This window comes from Schistocerca gregaria, chromosome 7 (genome assembly GCF_023897955.1).
Source record: "Schistocerca gregaria isolate iqSchGreg1 chromosome 7, iqSchGreg1.2, whole genome shotgun sequence".
NCBI lineage: Eukaryota > Metazoa > Arthropoda > Insecta > Orthoptera > Acrididae > Schistocerca > Schistocerca gregaria.
Window position 1 is genome coordinate 465,466,509 of NC_064926.1, and position 25,216 is coordinate 465,491,724.

The following is a 25,216-nucleotide window of genomic DNA, read 5'->3' on the forward strand; positions in this document are numbered from 1 at the left end:
TTAACATAGACAAATGTAATGTATTGCGAATACACAGAAAGAAGGATCCTTTATTGTTTGAATATATCATAGCGGAACAAACACTGGTAGCAGTTACTTCTGTAAAATATCTTGGAATATGTGTGCAGAACAATTTGAAGTGGAATGATCATATAAAATTAATTGTTGGTAAGGCGGGTACCAGGTTGAGATTCATTGGGAGAGTCCTTAGAAAATGTAGTCCATCAACAAAGGAGGTGGCTTACAAAACACTCATTCAACCTGCACTTGAGTATTGGTCATCAGTGTGGGATCCGTACCAGATCTGGTTGACGGAGGAGATAGAGAAGATCCAAAGAAGAGCGGCGCGTTTCATCACAGGGTTATTTGGTAAGCGTGATAGTGTTACGGAGATGTTAAGCAAACTCAGGTGGCAGACTCTGCAAGAGAGGCGCTATGCATCGCGGTGTAGCTTGCTGTCCAGGTTTCGAGAGGGTACGTTTCTGGATGAGGCATCGAATATATTGCTTCCCCCTACTTATACCTCCTGAGGAGATCACAGATGCAAAATTAGAGAGATTCGAGCGCACACGGAGGCTTTCTGGCAGTCATTCTTGCCGCGAACCATACGCGACTGGAACAGAAATGGGAGGTAACGACAGTGGTACGTAAAGTGCCCTCCGCCACACACCGTTGGGTGCCTTGCGGAGTATAAATGTAGATGTAGATGTAGATGTAGACATATATCTCGCGAAGAGACCGTGAGGATAAAATCAGAGACATTAGAGCCCACACAGAGGCATACCGACAATCTTTTTTTCCACGAACAATACGAGACTGGAATAGAAGGGAGAACCAATAGAGGTACTCAAGGTACCCTCCACCACACACCGTCAGGTGGCTTGCGGAGTATAGATGTAGATGTAGAGAATATGTCTGTATCATCCATCTGCAGGTTAATATACCTAATATCAAGAGTCCTTTGCAAAAACTAGTCAGAAAAAAAGACTAGATAAAAAACTATCTCTTTTTACACCTTTTTCAGTCTATCTCAGAAATTAATTACAAGAAAAGTAGTGTCAACTGTTCTAACAAGAAACTTTCATTTCTTCCTGTTTGTTCTGCAGAAGTCAACTGAATTATCAAACTGTTACAGTAACATTATATTAAGTCAGTTTCCAGACCACTGCCACAATTTCAAGAACTCCAGATATCAGCTAAGAGCAGTAAAGAATTTAAGGCTTATCACACTTAAAATACTATTTGAATTCCAGCATTACTACACTGTTAATGTGCATGAGAGTTTTGTGCTTACAGTATTCCTGAAAACCATCTTCATACTACAAATAATAATACTTAGGTTGTCTGATGAAAAATTTGTTTCTGGGTGTTGCCATGGAAAAATAAAAATGCTGTGATTTGCATTTTCTCTACAATTCTCAATAAAGATGGCATAACACTCCTCAGCAGAGTTAAAGTGGGCTTGATAGAAGAGAAGTGAGAGAATAACATTTGTCGCATTGTCCTTTCGTTTTCCTACATTGATATTAGAAGTTGACCCATTTTATTTATTATGCTTCCTGTTTTGTGGACGACACTAAATGAATGTTCTTTCAAACACACAATTTTGTATAAGCTGGTGTGTTTGGCTTTACTAGTAGTTGTTTCAGCTGTAACAATATTTGCTCTGCAGATAAGGGTTTGAGGGGATTCTAGTCTGAAAAGACCCAGTGAAAATATAGAAAAGCACTGGAATGGGATGGATATTGCTTTGGTCAGATACTGGACTCACATTTGGTAGCACGACAGTTCAAACCCCTATCCAGCCATCCAAATTTAGGTTTTCAAACAATGGAAACTCCATGTTGGAATATCAGCAATACAAACAAAAGGTAGATTGCTACTTACCATAAAGATCCCACATTAAGCTTCAGGCAGGCACACTTATGCATTTGACTTCTGGCTAAAACCTTCATCACAAAAGGAAACACTCCACTCGTCCACACAACCAAGCACATCTCACGCACACATGATCGCCATCTCTGGCAGGTCAGACCAGAATGCAGCTGTCATGTAGAATGGAAGCAACAGTCTGGAAGGGGTGAGAAAGGGAAAGGGATAGCAGGGTACAAGTGGGGAAAGAGAAGACCACTGTCTGGTGGGTGTGCAGGGACTAGACTGCCAACAGCAGCAGTGTTGGTAGGCCATGAGGCAGGGATTTGGAGAGGGGGAGGGCGAAAACAGGAAGTGGAAAAGGAGAGGAGCAGGGAAGGGGAAATGTAGGCAGGTGTGTTGGAAGAAGACAGCACACAGAGGGAGGGAGACGAGAATGAGGAGGAGTTGAGGTGATAGGACGGAGGGATGGAAACTGTTGGGTGAAGGGTGTGGACAGTAGGTTACTGTAGGTTGAGGCCGGAATACTTTGGGAGCAGAGAATGTGTTATAAGGATAACTCGCATCTGTGCAGTTCAGAGAAGCTGGTGGTGACGGGAAGACCCACATGGCTTGGATAGTGAAGCAGCCACTGAAATCAAATCTGTTATGCTCAGGTGCATGTTATGTCACAGGATGGCCTGCTCTGCTTTTGGACACAGTTTTGTGGTGGCTGCTCATCCTGATGGACAACTGGCTGGTAGTCACACCAATATGAACAGTTGTATAATGATTGCAGAACAACTGGTATTTGTTGTGGCTGCTTTCACTGGTGGCCCAGTCTCTGATGGGGTGGGATAAGCCTGTGACAGAACTTGAATAGGAAGTGCTGCGTGGGTCTTGCACCTTGTTCTCCCACAGGGATGGACAAAGATGTTGTGGTGGTTGGATGCGCGACAGAATACCACTTCAGGAGGGGTGGGAAGGCTCTTGGATAGGATGTTGCTCATTTCAGGGGATGATGAGGGGTAATCGTAGCCCTGGCGAAGGATGTGGTTCAGTTGTTGCATTCCAGGGGGTATTGGGTGACGAAGAGGGCACTCCTATATAGCTGGTTCTTGGGAGTGGTTGGAGGAGCGGGGGCGTGAGGGGAAACGGAGTGGGAGATTTGTTTGCAGACTAGGTCTGGGGATAGTGCCTTCCTGTGAAGGCTTGGTGAGACCCTCAGAATATGGACAAGGGAGTTCTTGTCACTGCAGATTCGCCATCCCCCAGTGCCAAGGCTGTATGGGAAGGAATTTTTTGTGTGGTAGGGATGGCAACTGTAAGTGCAAGTGCAGGTACTGTTCGTGGTTGGTGTCTTTAACGTAGACAAAGGTGTGGATGGAGCCATCAGAAAGGAGGACATCAACATCCAGGAAGGTGGCACACTGGGCTGATCCACTGAAGCAGTTAGGAGAGAAGGTGTTGAAGTTGTGAAGGAATGAAGATAGGGGCCTTGGCCATGAGTCCAGTTAATGAAGATATCATCAGTGAACGTGAGCAAGACTAAGGGTTTGGTGTTTTGGGGGGCATTGGAGGCTCTGATGCAGGTGCCCATGGCTGTGCTGTGGATTTGTTTGTATCCCTTCCCTTCAGAGGACAAGAAGTTGTGAGGTAGGATAAAGTTAGTAATGTGGATGAGGAATGAGATAGTATGTTTAGAGTCTAAAGGAAACTGGGAAAAGTGGTATTCAGTATTGGTAAGACCATGAGCATGAAATGATGTTGATGTATAGGGAGGTGGCATCAACAGTGATGAGTAGGTATCCAGGAGGTAAAGGGGTGGAGATGGTGGAGGCTTGGTGAAGGAAGTGGTTGGTATCTTTGAAGGCTAGGTCGTGGGGATTTGGTTGGAGGTGTTGGTCAGTGAGGGCCAAAATTCTTCCAGTGGGGGCATAATAACTAGCTACACTGCAAAGTTTAACTTCATCACGCTATTTTGACACTAAAACTGCTAGGTTGCTGGCGTTGCAAAAATCGAAAGCAGGAAAGTCGACATGAAGTGATCTGAACAAATCCAAGATGGGATGAAACCGAATGACAGACCCATCGGACACCTTTTGTTGTGCCACTTACATGCAGTTACTCTTGGTAGCAAAGTAGGTATTGCCAAGTGTAAATGTGCATCATTTTCCTCTCAATTCTTGCTCCGAGGGAGATAGGTGGACTGCTAGCTCGTTGATGTACAGAATATCTAATGGTAAATCAATACTTAAATTACAGTTCTAAAACCAGTGTTGTATTTACAATATGTGCCAGTATTTTTATAGGCCAGTAGGTTGATATTTTTTGCATCAATATATCGAGGGCCAATAATGATATTTTTTTAAAATATCAATATATCAGATTCCCCACATTTTTAAAAATATCAGCAGTTCAAAGTGGAACACAACAGCAGGTGAGAGCCCAAGTATAGGAGGTGGAGCAGTGTCCGTGGCTGATGCCAGCAAGAAAAACAGTAATGTCTCCTCTGCAGTGAAACCTGCAGATATTTTTTTAACTGGGCCTTAAAGGTACAAACCATGTGCTCGACTGAGATAAACAGATAATAACAAACACAACACTTTATTACTTCAAGAACACAGATACAGGAAAACAAGTGCCATGGAGTAGCTGCACTACTAATTCAAAATACATAGGCTGAAGGTCAATACATGACTGAAAGCGAAGCTGGCCAGGCCTGATTCTATAAGCTGTCGGCCGGCTGGTAGTGTGCACTATGGAAAGGCTGCGTGTGCATCTGAGAGTGGAAGGCTCTGCCAATGCTAGTGTCTAGTGGCTTCCACAGCAGTCCATACAGCTGTGCCCCCAGGTCGCAGGAGTGGAACCTTACGTGATCACTATTGATGAAAGCTCAGTCTGTCACTCAACACTGTGTCTGTGATTAGCTTCCTTGTTCAAATAAGGCTCTTTAAAAGCATCAGTATTATTATTTAATGTCTGTATTCTCCAGGATCTTAATTATTGAACATGTCAGCAGTAGAAAATTAATTTTATCCAAATAGTTTACTCTTTAAATTATTTGTATTTGATAAATGATTTTAATTGCCTTATTGATAACTGTTATCTAAACTACAGATACTTTTTATGCTGCTTCAAAATACTTCTATCACCCTCATTCAGAACTGGTTTTCATTTGATCTGTGTTTTCTTAGTTCTAGCCATACAGGTATGTTGCATTCACAATTACAAGTGTCTTCCCCTACTTATGTATTATTTTCAGATGGAGAGTTTTTGAATGCCACTGTCTCCTGTCAGTTTTCATGTACTATGACCTGTCAGCCTACCTGCATGCACAGCAGGATGATACACTTCATGTTGATGCACTGTTAGCAACCAGCCTGTGTACTTAGTGCAAAATTGACATAGTGCAGTATATTTACACTGTACCTGTGATAGTGTTTATGCACCTGTACAATAATTCTGTCTAGTGAACATTCATGACATACCAAACAATCAAAACAACCTTAGTTTAGCACATTGAAGAATTGGTTAGGACTAAGTTTTCACTTTGGAGGTATCTCATCTACACTTATGCTACTGGTACACACAATCTGTGTTTGGCTATTTCAAACCAATGGTGAGAAAAATGTGATTATTGGGAGTTTGATTAGTCCATCTCATTGCCTGTTTGTACCCTCTGTGATATACAGAAATTGCCTGTACTTCAGGAGAGAGGATTTATCATAGCAATCATGCATTCCAAATATTACACTGATTGGCTTTCGCTTATTCACATAATTTCAGAATTATTTGTGTGGAAAGTCTTGCAGGATGTATACGCCCAGGACAACTGGGAAATCCTGGAAAAAAACATGGGAATTTTTACATCCTGAGAGAAATCAGGGTAAAACCCTGCTAAGAGCTGATACTCTAAAGAAGAGTTGTACCTTAGCCTGCTACTGCAGAATAATGCTGCAGCAATAAAACATAAATGAGAGAATAACACCAAAATAAAACTACAGCATCATCTATAACAATAAAATGCAGTAAACACACAGGCTTTTGCAAAACACAAAATATGTCAAAGGCTTTAGGACAAAAACTATGCAGTACTTTGGAACAACAAGTGTCCTACTATGAGTGTGACATCACAGCTGTTTATATTTCTAACTGGTCACAGGAAAATACTATGAATGGTTGTTTGATAAGTGTCACTTGATAAGTAAATTTCCTTTTACACAAGATGAATTATATTATGTGTGAGACTGAGAAATGAATTTCTTAAATCACAGAGCGTTTGACTCTCATACAAAACTTAACACATTAAGGACCAGTCAGTTGGAAAAATTTTGAGCCCAAAAGACTTGCCATTCAAATGATTATTTAAAATCTTACTGGCACATTTGTGTTTGATACATCTTGAAGTGTAACACAGACTAAGAAAGGCCAAACTTCAAGATTAGTTTTTCATGTTTATTTTACTTCTTCCATAAATTATGAGTTGTGCAATAATGATGGCAAAAAGTATAATTGTGCTTCAAAAAAAGGGTGAGGAGAGTTCATGATTTTCACATGTAATTGGCTTTTCTATAGGAAATTCTGCTTGACAGAACATTTATTCAGCCAGGTAACCCATGAAATGTTCAGTGCACAGTAGTGAAATTTATAATTGTGCTTTTCAGAAATATTCAGCTGCTGCAATTTAAGTTGTGCTCTTAGGATCCTGCCAAACCACACCCTCGGAAAAAAATAGCAAAAAATTTTTGACAACTACTATTATATGTGAAAGCATAGTTTTTCTTGTACCTATACTGTATGTATATTAATTTAAATCATTAACTTTTTGTATTTGTGTGTCTCCGCTACTTAACAGTGATGTTGCTTGGGAGATTATGTCACATGTCCTACGTTGTGAATATCTGTTGTCGTTGGCTGGCAATATCACATCAGTTGTGTTGGGTTCCATTTTCTAAAGTGCTGGGAAGTTCTATTCCAGTGTATGAAACCTTTACCCTTTAAAGGACTGACAAGTTTTAAAGCTCCAAGGGAAAGTATATTGCCACTGAAGACGAAAAAATGTACTTTCATCCCGGGCATAGTGTGTGTCTACCTGTGGGAGAAATGTATCTTCCCCCAGGAAAAATTGTATCTTTAGCCATGAAATCCAGGGAAAAAGTGGGAATTTTTTTTCCTTGCACACATATACATCCAAACTTGCAGACAAGTTATTCTAGATGTCTATTTTATGTGGTATGTTACAACAATGAAAACAATCAATTATTGACAAAATTATTTAATTGGATAGATAAAAAATCTACTCACCAAGCAGTGTCAGAACACAAAACATAAAAGATGGTTGTAACTGGCAAGCTTTCGGAGCCAGTGGCTCCTTCAGGCAGAGGGGTTGAAGGGGAAGGAAGAGGGGTGAAGGAAAATGACTGGAGATTACTGCTTAAACATTATGGATGAGTTAATAAGAGTGAAAAGCTAAGTACATTGTATGTAACAGAGGTGGGAGGGGGTGGTGAAAAATAGACAGGTAAGACAATGAAAGACATAGAAAACTAAGACTGAGTGAAGCAAAGAGTAGTTGCAATGAAGAAATGCTGAGATGGAAGAAGTTAACGTAAATTAAGGCCAGGTGAGTGGTGAGAACCAAGGACTTGTTGTTGTGGTAGTTCCCACGTGCAGAGTACCGAGAAACTGGTGTCTGGGGGAAGAATCCAGACGGTGCATATGTATCACTTTGTAGAGCATGCTCTGCAACAGGATATTGCGAGTCGCCAGTATACACGCTCTGCCTTTGTCCATTCATCCTAATTGGTAATTTTGTGGTAGTCATGCCAATCAATGTAGAATGTCCAACAGTATTTACATAACAGCAGGTATATGACATGTGTTGTTTCTCAAGTGGCTCTCCCTTTCATCGTATATGTTTTGTCAGTTACAGGGCTGTTATAAATGGTGTAGTAGCAACTTTCCTTTTCGTAATATTGTTACATTTCATCCTGGATTTTCCATTGATGATTTTCTGTATCTTTTATTGTCTTACCCATCTGTTTTTCATGGCCTCTCTCCTGCCTCTGTCAGAGTACAGTGCACTTAGCTTTTCACTCTTATTAACTCATGCATGTTGTTTAAGCAATAATCTCTGGATTCCACCTTTAAGCTCTCAGGTTTTCAAATGTTGTCTGATGTAGTCCCCAACACTCAGTCTTTCCTTCTCATCCTGTACGGTAAGTATCCCCTGACCCGCGGTTCTGGGTGACTTGCCCTAAATCTACCCCTTTTCGTAGACCTCTCCAGTCCTTTTCCTTCCACTTCGACCTTTCAGCTTGAAGGAGGAGCCATTGACTTCGAAAGATTGCCAGTTACAACCATCTTTTGTGCGTTATGTTGAAATATTGGTTTGCTCATGAACAGGAATACATTTACTTGATTCGCTCTCATATGTAACCTTTTCAAACAGACTGCTAAAACCATTTGTATGAAAAGGAAAATTCATAGAGAAGTACTAACAATGTTCGCACGCACATAAAAGTGCATGTAACTATCCAGCTACTGGAACTAGTAGCCCGCTCCTCAGGGAGCAAAGAGGGATGAGTTAAAAAGGAAGGGCAAGTCACTCAGATACCAAAATGAGAGACATCCACCTGTGACCCCCACAAAAAATTCAAATTATTCAGCAAAACATAAAATTCACATCTATGATATTATGAAATGGATACATTGTTACCATATAGAGGAAGACTGCTGCACATTTTAGCTTTCGGCTGAAAGGCCTACTTGTAAAGTAGGGGGGGGGGGGGGGGGGGGGGAAATCACACGCGTGCACACAAACACACACACACACACACACACACACAACTCATATGCACATGACCACTGTCTCTGGCATGCTGTGAAGCAGTTGTTGACAGCCTTCCTACCAACAAAAACTTTTCTGAACTGTGCCGGTGGGAATCTCCCTGCAGTGTACCCTATGTTCCATACCCCCTGGTCTCAACCTTTGTTAGTCCCTGTCCTCCTCTTACCTGTCCCCTTCCCTGCTCCCACTCCAGCACAACACAGCCTTTCATTCCATCAGTGCACCCACTAGCCCCGTAGCAGTCTTTTTATTGTGCCTGTCTGCAACTCAGTCTTCTCTATGTGGTTAGTAGCTATTTGACCTTCTTTTCATAATACTGTTGTTATTTCATCCTGTACTTTCCATTGTTTGATATTCACAACTATTCATTCTCATAATCTGTCACATTTTATGTTGCACAGGAGCTGTCTCATCTTGGCAACAGTAACATAGAGAAACAAGGGTGGATACAGTGTTTGGAGAGATTTATGAACTACATTATTGTTCATCTATTCAAACATCTCATTAATGACCATATTTTCTTTTCATTGTATGCAGTATTCACTTGTATGCCTTGTGAGCCCCACAGTAAGGGTATCTTTTTTGTCATTTGATTCTTCCTTATTTCTCTATATGACTCAGATTCGTTGGTGGTTGTACAAAGGACATAAGATTTTTTTCATTTTCTTTCAAGTTATCAATAGCTGCAATATGTGTATTCATTTTAAACTTCGTAATTAATGCTGCTAAGTTGGATATGTTATGATATGTGGAAGAGGTACTGACATAGGAAAGACGCAGTGCAAAGTAAACATGGGAACTTAGTTTAATGGATGTAGGCAGTAGTTAATAATTAGGGTGGGAAGGAATATATTTTTAAAAAAAGTTAGAAAGACCATCAGAAGGACACATGGTATGCAGCAGGTAACCAGGAAGCCAACAATGACAAAGACAAATTCAGGAAATCTAATAAAGACAGTTTTTCCATTTTTGTGTCCTCTTTTTTTACGAATCACTCTCATTAAAATCTACCCATTGAATGTGGTCTGACGAACCAATTTCAGGATATAATGTGTTCAACAGTTGTAGACAATTTCTCCTTTCCTAGTTGTGATCTGTAGCAAAGTTGATCTTGCAGCATGTGAAATATTCATAATACTTTTGGCAAAATGAGCTGTAAGTTGTTTGTTTCTTGTTGATTACATAACTTCACGATAAGCTTGTTGTGCTATTGTCAAGAAATAAACAGTTTGGAGCTAATTTTGACAAAAGTGAAAAAGATGATGTCATATTATAACTACATAGTAGCTGTGGGCCCAGCAAAGAAGGAGTACATGCAATCACCGGATTATTTCTGTCACTCTCTGTAATTTATGTTTGTGAACCAATGTTTTACGAATTTTCTGTTATCCAAACTTGTATATTACATCATCAGGAGAATGGAGAATGGCAGCTTGAAGCTGGTGCCTTGGTTCTTTCTGATGGAGGAATTTGCTGCATCGATGAATTTAACTCCATTAGGGAACATGATCGTGCTAGCATCCATGAAGCTATGGAACAGCAGACTATCAGTGTAGCTAAGGCAAGTACTTAAGAAAATGATATTCCATTTCCTCTTACTCTGTAACAAAAATTGGTTAATGCCAATTTTTAGCCAGTGAAGTATAAATTATATTAGTTATTCTTAATTAGTTGTAAATAAAAGTATTGTTTGGAAATAACTACTCCTACTCATATTATACGTACTTCAACAGATGCAACATTTAAACAAGGGATGAAAGATAAAATGAATGGGTGGTTATGAGGTGGTACGATTAGCTGACTTAAATAAGGCATCACTATGAGTACACCTAAAGATGAAAATGTCAATTCATCAGAATGCGTGCAGAAACATTTATTTTAAGTCTAATGCTCCTTCTCTACAGGGAATTAATAATCTTGTTGTAGAAGTCAGTTTCGTGATGACAGACACAAATGCACAGTACCTCACCACTTGATAGCATTTTCCAACAGGTGCAATAATTAGAGACTACTAGTATGTCCTATGCAGATTTGAGAGAAAATGGCTCTAATATCAGTACAGTTGCACAAAAGTGGGCATATTTGCTCTGATACAAATCCCAATATATGTGCTGTAATGTCCCCCTTCCCATCCCTCTTCCCAGGCAGGTTCCCTCTTCTTCCACTCTTCCCCCTCTGCTGCCCCTCCCCTCCCTTCCTCTTCCCCTCCCTTAACTCTTGCCATATAATGTGGGCAGTGGTAAAGAAACTAGGCTCACAGTTGGGATGATGTAAGGTTTATGATGGTCAGTCCTAGAACATGTCCCTTGAAAATAATTAGTGTGTGAAAAAATGCCATGTTGTACTGTAGGGGTGGGGTCCTTGTGAAGCTGTAGGTACCCCTATAAGTCTCTGGGTTGGACAGTTGAAATGTTGGAAGGAGGCAAGGTTATTTTATCTCCAGTGAGATTCTGCTTAGTGAAGGGCTTCAGTGTTCAAAACAACCTTCAGGCTTACCTTAACATTTTGCTACTGATGATCAGATGATTAAAGCCACTTATCTTCTCCTCTCCTGCCTCTAAACACTTTCTTCTCTGATTGTAGAATGAAGGCTTTCACGACCAGGTGACATGGCTATTGATATACTTTCCGGGATGTGAGGTCGTGGTCCAAGAACTTTTTCTGCTCCTTACGTTTCGTCCAGGACTGCGCTGGACTTCCTCAGAGGCGCTGCTCCGCTGAGTCTTGCCAACTGACTGGTTGGGTGTCTGAGAGCGACTTATATATTTTGAGAAAGGGGGGCGTGGTTCAGGTGACACGTGATAATCCATAGCAAAGATAAGGTTGACTATCGATTACCACCTTGTCAAGATAAAATTGTTAGCAGTTTTGTAGAGCCACTGTCCATATATCGCTGAGTTTCATAGCCTCCTCTTTCCTATTAAAATAATCGTGATGTTTATAAATTTCAATAGCTTCTCTGTATAGTCGTGGATAGTAATTTAACGTTGTAGATAAAACTTCGGTATCTGAAAACTTCACTTGGTGGTTTCCTGGTTGCAGAGCATGTTCCACTACAGCTGATTTTTCTATTTTTCCAAGTCAACAAAGACTTTTATGCTCTTTCAGTCGCGTATTTACGCTTCTTTTGGTAGTACCAATATAAACTTTCCAACAGGTACATGGAATTTTATACACACCACATGTCGACAGAGGAGGGCGTTTATCCTTCACAGATCGTAGTACTTGACTTATTTTCTTTGTTGGTTTAAAGACCGGTATTATGTCATGTTTTCGTAAAATCTTACCGATCCGATCTGTTCATTTTTAATAAAAGGGAGAACTACTGTATTTTTCTGTCGTTGTGGTTCATTCTTATCTTTTGGTCTTCTGTTCCTTGGACGCAAAATTCTATTTATCTCTTTTTTTGAGTAGTCGTTGTTTTCAAAACCCTGCTTCAGATGTTTCACTTCAGCATCCAAATGTTCAGGTGTTCATATCCGTTGCGCTTGATCGACAAGACTTTTTATGATACCCCTTTTTTGTTGTGGATGATGATTAGAATTTTTATGTAAATATCTGTCCGTATGTGTTGCCTTCCGAAAAACTTTATATTCTTAGCTTCTATCAGACCGTCTCATAACTAAGACATCCAAGAAAGATATTCTGTTATCCTTTTCTATTTCCATGGTAAACTGTATTTTTGGGTGAATTTTATTTAAATAATCAAAGAAATCGTCCAAGGCCTTTCTGCCATGGGGCCAAACTACAAATGTGTCATCTACATATTGATACCAACGAGAAGGTTTGTTATTAGCTTTGTCTAGAGCTGATTGTTCAAATCTCTCCATGTAAAGATTGGCAATCGCGGGGCCTAATGGATTACCCATTGCTACTCCATCAAGTTGTTCATAAAATTCATTATCCCACTGGAACTGACTTGATGTGAGACAATGTCTAAAAAGAACAGTCAAATCTTCTGGAAAAATATCCACTATGAAAATCATAACTTCGTTAACAGGAATCATTGTGAATAAGGACACAATGTCAAAACTTACAAGAATATCTTCAGGGGCCCGAGTTAGTCCCTTTAGTTTTTCAATAAAATGACGCGAGTCTTTTATATATGAGTCCGTTTTTTCAATAAATGGTTGTAAACAAGTTGTTAAATATCTTGCTATTTCATAAGTGGGAGAATTGATGGCACTGACTATGGGTCTTAAAGGAAAATCTATTTTGTGAATTTTAGGTACACCATACAATCGGGGACACATAGCTTCACTTTTCAACAAAGTTCTTTTATCTTCTTTTTGGATAGAGGTAGATGACTTAATCAAATTATTAGTTTTCCTGAGTACACTGGCTGTAGGATCTCTCGCAAGTTTTTTATACTGTCCTGACGTTAAAAGGTTCAACATTTTTCTTCGGTAATCTTCTGTATTCATAACAACAGTAGCGTTCCCTTCATCTGCAGGAAGAACCACTATTTCTTCATCTGCATACAAATCCATAAGAGCCTTCCTCTCACCTTTTGTTAAATTACTTTCTAGAGGTTTGCTGTGGCTTAAAACTCTAGTGATTTCAATTCGAATTGCATTCGCGGTTGCCTTAGGGATATTCCGTATACCTGCTTCTATATTCGCGATAATATCTTCAAGTGGTACTTTCACAGGTGTTATAGCGTAATTTCCTCCTTTTGCAAGGACGGAAATCTTGTCTTGAGATAACACTTTCTTTGACTTGTTTATAACAGTATCAGTCATCATCGTATTACTTGTAGTTGTTACGTTAGTTTGTAACTTTCCGAACTTTTTCTTATGTCTACTAGTAGTCATTTCAATCGTGGCTTCCATAGTTTTAAACGTAAGATAATCAGTTTTATTCCACAGATCTATCTGTATCTTACAAGCTAATAATAAATGAAGATTCAGTAACTCACAGTCAACAGAATCCATTTTATTGAAAAACTAGAGGGACTAACTCTGGCCCCTGAAGATATTCTTGTAAGTTTTGACATTGTGTCCTTATTCACAATGATTCCTGTTAACGAAGTTATGATTTTCATAGCGGATATTTTATCCAGAAGATTTGACTGTTCTTTTTAGACATTGTCTCACATCAAGTCAGTTCCAGTGGGATAATGAATTTTATGAACAACTTGATGGAGTAGCAATGGGTAATCCATTAGGCCCTGCGATTGCCAATCTTTACATGGAGAGATTTGAACAATCAGCTCTAGACAAAGCTAATAACAAACCATCTCGTTGGTATCGATATGTAGATGACACATTTGTGGTTTGGCCCCATGGCAGAAAGGCCTTGGACGATTTCTTTGATTATTTAAATAAAATTCACCCAAAAATACAGTTTACCATGGAAATAGAAAAGGATAACAGAATATCTTTCTTGGATGTCTTAGTTATGAGACGGTCTGATAGAAGCTTGGAATATAAAGTTTTTCGGAAGGCAACACATACGGACAGATATTTACATAAAAATTCTAATCATCATCCACAACAAAAAAAGGGGTGTCATAAAAAGTCTTGTCGATCGAGCGCAACGGATATGTACACCTGAACATTTGGATGCTGAAGTGAAACATCTGAAGCAGGGTTTTGAAAAAAACGGCTACTCAAAAAAAGAGATAAATAGAATTTTGCGTCCAAGGAACAAAAGACCAAAAGATAAGAATGAACCACAACGACAGAAAAATACAGTAGTTCTCCCTTTTATTAAAAATGAACAGATCGGATCGGTAAGATTTTACGAAAACATGACATAACACCGGTCTTTAAACCAACAAAGAAAATAAGTCAAGTACTACGATCTGTGAAGGATAAACGCCCTCCTCTGTCGACATGTGGTGTGTATAAAATTCCATATACCTGTGGGAAAGTTTATATTGGTACTACCAAAAAAAGCGTAAATACGTGACTGAAAGAGCATAAAAGTATTTGTCGACTTGGAAAAATAGAAAAATCAGCTGTAGCGGAACATGCTCTTCAACCAGGAAACCACCAAGTGAAGTTTTCAGATACCGAAGTTTTATCTACAACGTTAAATTACTATCCACGACTATACAGAGAAGCTATTGAAATTTATAAACATCACGATAATTTTAATAGGAAAGAGGAGGCTATGAAACTCAGCGATATATGGACAGTGGCTCTACAAAATTGCTAACAATTTTATCTTGACAAGGTGGTAATCGATAGTCAACCTTATCTTTGCTATGGATTATCACTGCTCATCACGTGTCACTTGAACTACGCCCCCCTTTCTCAAAATATATAAGTCGCTCTCAGACACCCAACCAGTCAGTTGGCAAGACACAGCGGAGCAGCGCCTCTGAGGAAGTCCAGCGCAGTCCTGGACGAAACGTAAGGAGCAGAAAAAGTTCTTGGACCACGACCTCACATCCCGGAAAGTATATCAATAGCCACTTTCTTCTCTGCCCACCATATCCCTCCCTATCCTTATTCGAGTAGTGTCAATAATTAAAAATAAGTGTAAATCTCTTAAATATTAAAATTAGGCAAAAGTGTCAGTGTATCTTTAATGAAGAATTAACTGGAAAAAAAACTTGCAACAAGGTTGTTCCATTTGTTGAATGTCACAAGTGTGAGTAAATTTCTTGGCAGTTTTTGTAAAGTTTTGAAAATGGTACAGCTGATTTAGAATACCAGTTAGTTAATTTGGATGCAAGATGGAACAAACTAGTTCATACAAGAATAGTAGTAATAATAAAAATGATTGGCAGAAGATTGTGACACTAGTCCAAAAACAAATTATGGTTCATCTACTAGAAACAAATTGGCCAAAATCAACTGTTTGGGAAAAAAAAGTGAGAAAGAGTTCATTCATACAATCATTTAATTTGGCCCCAATTGATTTCCACCAAAAATGTTGTGCGGTATCCCAGGCTGGTGCAAGCCAATCAATTTGGTACCACTTCATCAGCTTCTGTGTCAGTTTAACTGTTACTTTATAAAGTAGAGTGGAACGTCAGGCCCCTTAATCGAGCAGGTAGGTTAGAAAATTTAAAAAGGGAAATGGATAGGTTAACGTTAGATATAGTGGGAAATAGTGAAGTTTGGTGACAGGAGGAACAAGACTTTTGGTCAGGTGAATACTGGGTTATAAATACAAAATCAATTAGGGATAATGCAGGAGTAGGTTAAGTAATGAATAAAAAAATTGGAGTGAGGGTAAGCTACCACAAACAACGTAGTGAACGCATTATTGTGGCCAAGATAGACACGAAGCCCATGCCTATTACAGTAGTACAAGTTTATATGTCAACTAGCTCTGCAGATGATGAAGAAATTGATGAAATGTATGATGAGATAAAAGAAATTATTCAGAAAGTGAAGGGAGACGAAAATTTAATAGTCATGGGTGACTGGAATTCGAGTGTAGGAAAAGGGACAGAAGGAAACGTAGTAGGTGAATATGGATTGGGGGTAAGAAATGAAAGAGGAAGCCGTCTGTTCGAATTTTGCATAGAGCATAACTTAACCATAGCTAACACTTGGTTCAAGTATCATAAAAGAAGGTTATATACATGGAAGAATCCCGGAGATACTAAAAGGTATCAGATAGATTATATAATGGTAAGACAGAGATTTAGGAACCAGGTTTTAAATTTTAAGACATTTCCAGGGGCAGATGTGGACTCTGACCACAATCTATTGGTTATGAACTGTAGATTAAAACTGAAGAAACTGCAAAAAGGTGGGAATTTAAGAAGATGGGACCTGGATAAACTGACTAAACCAGAGGTTGTACAGAGTTTCAGGGAGAGCATAAGGGAACAATTGACAGGAATTGGGGAAAGAAATACAGTAGAAGAAGAATGAGTAGCTCTGAGAAAGAGATCTTTGGAGAAAAGAGAGCCACTTGTATGAATATCAATAGCTCAGATGGAATCCCAGTGCTAAGCAAAGAAGGGAAAGCAGAAAGGTGGAAGGAGTATATAGAGGGTCTATACAAGGGGGATGTACTTGAGGACAATATTATGGAAATGGAAGAGAATGTAGATGAAGATGAAGTGGGAGATATGATACTGCGTGAAGAGTTTGACAGAGCACTGAAAGACCTAAATCGAAACAAGGCCCCAGGAGTAGACAACGTTCCATTAGAACTACTCACGGCCTTGGGAGAGCCAGTCCTGACAAAACTCTACCATCTGGCGAGCAAGATGTACGAGACAGGTGAAATACCCTTAGACTTCAAGAAGAATATAATAATTCCAATCCCAAAGAAAGCAGGTGTTGACTGATGTGAAAATTACCGAACTGTCAGTTTAATAAGTCACAGCTGCAAAATACTAACACGAATTCTTTACAGACGAATGGAAAACTGGTAGAAGCCGACCTCAGCGAAGATCAGTTTGGATTCCGTAGAAATGTTGGAACACGTGAGGCAATACTGACCTTACGACTTATTTTAGAAGAAAGATTAAGGAAAGGCAAACCTACGTTTCTAGCATTTGTACACTTAGAAGAAAGCTTTTGACAATGTTGACTGGACTACTCCCTTTCAAATTCTAAAGGTGGCAGGGGTAAAATACAGGGAGTGAATAGCTATTTACAATTTGTACAGAAACCAGGTGGCAGTTATAGAGAGTCAAGGGACATGAAAGGGAAGCAGTGGTTGGGAAGGGGGTGAGATAGGGTTGTAGCCTCTCCCCAATGTTAATCAATCTATATATTGAGCAAGCAGTGAAGGAAACAAAAGAAAAATTCGGAGTAGGTATTAAAATCCATGGAGAAGAAATAAAAGCTTTGAGGTTCGCCAATGACATTGTAATTCTGTCAGAGACAGCAAAGGACTTGGAAGAGCAGTTGAATGGAATGGGCAGTGTCTTGAAAGGACGATATAAGACAAACATAAACAAAATCAAAATGAGGATAATGGAATGTAGTTGAATTAAGTCAGACGATGCTGAGGGAATTAGATTAGGAAATGAGACACTTAAAGTAGTAAAGGACTTCTGCTATTTGGGGAGCAAAATAACTGATGATAGTCGAAGTAGAGAAGATATAAAATGTAGACTGACAATGGCAAGGAAAGCGTTTCTGAAGAAGAGAAATTTGTTAACATCGAGTATAGATTTAAGTGTCAGGAAATTGTATCTGAAAGTATTTGTTTGGAGTGTAGCCATGTATGGAAGTGAAACATGGACGGTAACTAGTTCGGACAAGAAGAGAGTAGAAGCTTTCGAAATGTGGTACTACAGAAGAATGCTGAAGATTAGATGGGTAGACCGCATAACTAATGAGGAGGTATTGAATAGAATTGGGGAGAAGAGGAGTTTGTGGCACAACTTGACTAGAAGAAGGGACCGGTTGGTAGGACATGTTCTGAGGCATCAAGGGATCACAAATTTAACATTGGAGGGCAGTGTGGAGGGTAAAAATCGTAGTGGGAGACCAAGAGATGAATACACTAAGCAGATTCAGAAGGATGTAGGTTGCAGTAGGTACTGGGAGATGAAGAAGCTTGCACAGGATAGAGTAGCATGGAGAGCTGCATGAAACCAGTCTCAGGACTGAAGATCACAACAACAACAACAACAGCGAATGAAACGGCAAGTTTACTGTTACCAAGCACTGTTTATTTATATCCACAATGCGTTTTGAATGTTTAAACCTTCATCATCATGTAGATTAATATTTCTTAGTATGAAGTGTGTGTTGTGTTATGATTTATATTGTGGTACTGTCTAGTGGAAAAACAAAAACACTATTTCATAACATGGTTTTGGGGAGGTTTTTGAGTAAAAACTAAATGTATAAGGGGCGTTCAAAAAGTAACAATCCAGAGCCTGGAATGCGCAAACCAGTGACAGGAGAGTAATATTCTGGCGTGTGTAACAAGGTGTGGTTCTGACCAGAGTGTGGAAGTTCACAGCCCATTGCTAGAGGTAGAGGGAAATCATGCACGTCAGGTGACTATACAGAGCTAGCAGCAGCATGCATCAATCATCCAACGCTGCCAGTCACATTGCAAACAGTGACATGGAGGTGTCAAAAGAAGAGCAAAGAGGTGGTGTTCATTTTCTGACAGCAGAAGGAGTAGGAGTAACAGACATTCATTGACGAATGTCACAAGTATACAACGAACACTGCCTGTCCCTTGCAAGGGTCAAGGCATGGCACAAGCACTTCAGGGAAGGACAGGTGTCATTAGCCGATGATGCATGGTCTGGAGCACCACATTGCATTACCGATGACAACATCCAATTGGTGGATGCACTCATTACCCAGGACCACCAGGTGACAGTGAAAGCCATAGCTGCCATGGTCGGATTGGGCTTCGGAAGTGTTCACACCATCATGAAGGAATGACTGCATGTGTGCTAAGTGTTTGCCCAAAGGGTGTCCCACAGTCTTCAGCCACACCAAGATGAATGTCGAATGGCCCACTGTCTTGCTTATCTGTAGCGCTATGCTCAGGAAGGGAATGCATTGGCTGGAGATGAGTCATGGTGTCACCTGACTCCGAACCAGAATCAAAACGACAAAGTCTCCAGTGCAAGCATCCAGGGTCACCACCATCAAAAAAGGCCAAGGCCATCCATACGAGTGCAGGAAAGGTTATGCTGATGTTCTTCTTTGGCCAAGATGGCCCCCTTGAGATTCACTTCCTGCAGCATGGGACAAAAGTAAATGCTCAGCGTCACTCGCAAACCTTGACCATCATTCACCAAGCAATCAAATCGAAACGACCAGGCAATATCACTCATGGGCTCATTCTGATCCATGACAATGCAAAGCTTCATACGGCAAACACAGTCGAGGTACTCCTGCAGAAATTCAAATTGGAGGTTCTCGGCCACCCTCCTTACAGTCTGGAGCCCTCTACCTGTGATTACAACATTTTTGGTCCCCTTTAAAAGGCTCTGAGGGACAAACGATTCACGTCGGATGATGAAGTCCAGCTGTATGTCCGGGACTGGTTAACATCACAGCTCCAGGAATTTTATGAGATAGCCATTCACTGCCTCGTGTCACAGTGGGACAAGTGTCTCAACAGCTAGGGTCAATACATCTAACACACAGATACTGGTTTCTACAATTATGCCTCTGGCTCATTTCTTTTTTAACACCCCTTATATGCGTGAATTGCACATTTAATAATGCAGGCTCTTGTTACGTAGATCAAGCTATTGAAAATGTTTTCATTTTTGTCATTTAAAATGGATTCAGGTTTTTTACTTTGTTGTCTGTATGTTTGGGGTGTTTAAAGGATGTCTAGTTTATTGTCTTTGGGTTAGATATGTAGGATGCTGATACTTGCATTGTTGACATGATGTTTTGTTTCATGCTGGTGGTTTTGTTTTTTACTGCTGTTATGTGTTCTTCGAATCTAATCTAAAATTGTCTACATATCTGGCCTTCGTAGGAACAGTGATAGTCCAAACATTTAATTTTGTACAAACCCATATGGTGAAGTGCATTCTGTGAAATACTACCCAGGAATGATATTTTTAGAAAGATGTTAGTTTCTTTTTGTTTTTTATGATGTGAACACTATTGAGTGTTTTAGGGTGTCTACTACGGAGTTGTTATTCCCATTTGCGTTAGCTGTTTGTCTTATTATTTCAATTTCTTGTTTATAGTTATCTTCAGAAATAGTAATTGGATTGCTCTGTTGATCATATACCCAAATGCTGCCATTTTGTGGGCTGTGGGGTGACAGAAGGACCTGTGGATGGTAGTGTGTAGTGTCGTAGACTTACGATAAATTTCAAAATCATATCTTTCATAATGTGATGTTTAAGTGTAAAAAATTTATACTGTTGGCTGCTTGGTGTTCAACTATGAACTTTATATTTTCATAAAATTTGAATAATTGGCACAATTTATTGATATCATCTTTTGTGACATTGATTAAAATGATGGTATCATTTATATAATGTAGTAGTAGATGATGTTTTTGAGGGATGGGTGATTGGATTGAGATCTTTGTCTTCTAAATTGTTTATAAATATTTCAGATAACAATCCAGAAAGGTTTGAGCCTGCTGCCAGGCCATCTGCTTGTTTGTAGAGTTAATTGTTGAATATGAAATAGTAGTGTGAGAGTGTGAATTCCAGTAGATCCATCAGTTCAGTGATGTGAGTGGAACAGATTTTTTTTGTGCTTTTGCAGGTTGGCATAAATTATCAGTAGCATGAGATCCATGGAATAAAGATTTTGTATGTCAAATGAGGCAAGTGGGGCTCCATCAGGAACTTTTATGTTTTGACATATTGTGTAAATTATCGGCTGGCTGGTCAGTGCTACAGCCCATGTAAAACATTGGGCTCCTTTGTCATCTTCCTCAATTCTTCTCTGCCCAAAGCTTTCCTTCTACAGCTCCCAACTCCCATTGCTTTGAGATCCTCCTCCATATCTTCAAGCCACCTTATCCTGGCTCTTCATGTTCTCCTTCTCCTTTGTCTTTCCTTGAAACACTTTTTTAACACTTCAAGTTTCTGGGACTTTCTGTAGATGTCCAGCCTATCCTATTCTTATCCTATTCTTCCTTGCTTGATTTTCACTACAATATTCATCTATCCAAAAAGTGTCCATTTTTCTGCATTTGTCCTTATTCTCCAGTTTCCTTCCTCTCTCATCACTCCAAACATCTTTCTCAGATTATTAAGCTTACCCATTACGGATATTTTAGAATCCGTGACTGGTAATTGACTGTAAATAAGTTGCATAAAACAGCAACCAGTCACTTTTTTGAATAATTATGTTTTATTCCATGAACCAGTTTTCGAACATTTTCAGATTCATCTTAAGATGCTTCTGGATGTTACATAATTATTTTTAGCATAATGCTGGATTCTGGCTTGCGACAGTATGGGCGGCTTTTTCATTAGTGTCCATCTGTCTGCATACATTTTGCTGTTTAGTTGGTATATTACTTCCCACACTTTAACACAATATATATTAATTTAAACTCTGACAGCAAAGCATTGCCAGCACCCAGCATGTACTGTACAACTGTTCCTTTTCCATCTCAGTAGCCAGCCTTCGTCCTTTGTGGTAGTCACCAAGCCTTCTGATCTACACGTTATTGTAAGTCTTAATATAGTCAAATAAATTGATTTTTGTATTCCTCCTAACATTTCTGGACTTGAATATTTTCTGCAACGAATAATATCGTTTTCCACTTCCTATAGGCCTACTTTCTTAAATTGCTCCTGTTATTCTTATACCGGATGGTTGTAATTAAACTTTCCCTATTTAACAGGTTATAACACAGAAACTAATTACCATGCAAGTACCAAACTTGGTAGCATTAATGTCCAAAGTATGGTGTGCATGATTTCCGTGTGTGTTAGTGCACCGTCAAGTTCTAACTGTGGCCACCAGGTGCCGTGATCAGTCATTGTGATTCATAGTCTCACACACCTGACCAATTGCAGTGCACTTGTTGATGTGTCAACATGAACATCAACAAAAGGAGCAGGCATTATTGGTTAAGCTCTATTATTGAAACAACAGTAATGCTGGAGCTGCACTTCGAGAATATCGCCAGCTTAAAGGATTATGGAAGAGTCCTCTTTCTCCACCTGCTGTGTGGAGCATGATGAAGAACTTCGAATCACTTGAGAACTGGGTGTCACTCTAGAAAGAGGCTGACGACTGATTGCACCACAGGCAGTTGATGAAATCGCTGTTGCTATGGCAGACAGCACTGCGTGCAGTTCTCAGTCACCAGGCAGTGTGTGTGCTGTGACACAACAATTGAACATTGAACTGTACGAAGGTGCTTCGAACCATTCTCAAATGGTATCCATACAAGATCCACATCATACAGCAGCTTGCACCAAAGTACGCACAATGATGTGTTGCCTTCACTTTCTTGCAAGGATTGAAGTTGATGAGGGCTGCCCTGGACCATCTATTGGACTGATGAAGCTCATTTTTCTCTGACAGGTGAGGTGAACACACAGAGGTCCCAAGTTTGAGTTTCGGTCCAGCACACAGTTTTAATCTGCCAGAAGTTTCAAATCAACACACACTCCACTGTAGAGCAAAAATTTGATTCTGGAAACATCATTCCAAATTATATCAAGATTTATGTCAGAACAGGTCCAACAACTGCAAAGATATCATTGGAAAATGCACAAAAACTACAGGTGAAAAGCAAATTGAAAGAAATTTATAGTAAAAAACAAATGTGCGATACACAGCTTTATAGAGCAGAGTTACAGTTGGTTCATATGAATAATATTCTATTACTTGAAAAAGTTGGAAAACTCGCTGAATTCATTGTACAGGAAACAAAAGCCACACATATGAAAAAACTAGCTACTCTTACAAAAAATGTAACCTCCCAAAAGAGGCTGACGACTGATTGCACCACAGGCAGTTGATGAAATCGCTGTTGCTATGGCAGACAGCACTGCGTGCAGTTCTCAGTCACCTCCCAAAACTGAACCAAGACAGCTGAAAGAAACTTATATTGTATATCCTTTTCCTCAACGACCTGACATAAAATTCACTGCAGAGGAAGAGGCACTATTCAGTAAAGAATTACAACACAACATTCAAGTTCAACTGGACCAGAAGAACTGAGAGAACCTTATCACTAGTGTTTCACAGCTTTCAACCCTCGCCTTTGAGAAGTAAATGACAGAATAGCAGCCTGTGACAAAATCAACATTATTGAGAAGGAGATTGCAAAATCTCTGCTTTACCACCTAACAAGAAAAGAGAAGAAGGCTTCACACCTAAATTAAATACAGATAATGCAATAATTGTAAGAGCTGACAAGGGTAGTACTACTGGTGTAATGAACAGAACAACATACATAGAAAAAACTTTAAGACTTCTTCCAGGCCAACAACATAACAGAAATACTATAAAATCCAACAACCAGAATACAAAAAGAGATTAAATACTTCTCAAATAACATAAACTTTCTACTCACCTTTCAAGAAACACTGTAGCAATGAAGCCACAAGCAACTTGCTTAATCATACCCAAAGACAAAAATGGGGCTGCTATGAGGCCTATTGTGAATTGTAGGAACAGCTCAACATTCAAATTCAGCAGAAAGCTCTCCAAAATTCTTCAAGAAAATTACACATTTGATTATAGCAGATCACTTAAAAACACAGAATAATTTACACAACATGTCAAAAACATAAAAGTTTCTGATGGACCCACACTTGCCTCATTTGACATACAAAACCTTTATTCCTCTGTTCCAGTAGATCTCACACTACAGATAATTTATGCCAACTTCCAAAAACACAAAAAAGGAGTCCCTTCCACTCACATTACTGAACTAATGGACCTGTTGGAATTCACATTCTCACACAACTATTTCAAATTCAACAATTAGCTCTACAAACAAACTGCTGGCGTAGCAAAGGGCTGAAACATTTCCAGATTGTTACCTGAAACATTTATAAACAATTTAGAAGATGAATCTCTGAATTACAATCACCGCCTTCACAAAAATATCATCTGTTACTACAGATATACAGATGATACCATCATTTTAATCAATGACACAAAAGATGATATCAATAAATTGCGCCAATTATTCAACTCCCATGAAAATATGAAGTTCACAGTTGAATGCTAAGCTGCCAATAGTGGAAATTTTTTATACTGCTCCATTAAAATAAGATTAATAGGCACCAATTTGAAATTTATTGGAAGCCTATCACAACACGCACTACCATTCAGAGCTGCTCCTGTCACCCCACAGCTCCCACAGAGTGGCAATATTCCAGTATATGGTCAACAGAGCTATCCAACTACTGCTCTCTGAAGATAAATGTTAACAAGAAATCGAAATAATAAAATAAACAGCTATTGCAAATGGCTATAAAAATTCCATTGTAAACACCCCTAAAACACTCAATAGTCGCAAACCAATATGTCTTCCGTACAGTTCCATTTCTGGGTAGTATTTAGGTTGTGATTTGAGCTTTAAATGAAAATGCACTGTCCATGTGAAACCAAATAACAAACTTTTATTAGTTCACAGAATGAAAGTAACACAATTAGACTCAAAATGAAAAACAACGCAAAAGAGCTTGTATATGAAAGTGACCATAGCAATTGCAGCAAAGATGAATGTTCTAGCAGAGGCATCGATTCTAAATTTTCAACACCCCCACTAAAAGCGATGCCTCTCAGCACTTCAGTTTCGTAGTGCAAATCCTTGGATTAGTTGATGACGTCTGGTTCTTTGTCTGTGAGCATTCATCTCATTGAAATCTGCTCCACTGTGGTTTCTCCTGAAACAGTTTTTCCTCTGATGATATGATGTCTGGTGTCAATGAGTTTAGTGCGGCCTTTGTATATGCTTGTCTTTGACAGATAAGTTGCATCTTTGCTGTCACAAAACAATTTAATCGGGCCTTCATTTGGAAAAGGGGATATTTCTCTTTGCAGCTGTTGCAGCCTGAAGTGCTTCTTGTCATGCAGAAGCTAATGCTGTGTACTCTGCTTCTGTTGTCGAGAGAGCTACTGTTGGTTGTTTTCTGCCGTTGCTGCACTTGGGAAAAAA

At 39.4% G+C, this 25,216-nt stretch overlaps 1 protein-coding gene across 2 annotated transcripts in view; it reads left to right on the forward strand.

The window, feature by feature from the left end:
* The window catches only part of LOC126282059 (DNA helicase MCM9-like), a 143,797-nt gene that overhangs the window by 66,260 nt on the left and 52,321 nt on the right, over window positions 1-25,216 (forward strand). For both annotated transcript variants that reach the window (XM_049981497.1, XM_049981498.1), the window contains exon 9: window positions 10,119-10,265. In XM_049981497.1, coding sequence (XP_049837454.1) covers window positions 10,119-10,265 — 147 coding nt within the window. The remainder of the gene's footprint in view (window positions 1-10,118; window positions 10,266-25,216) is intronic.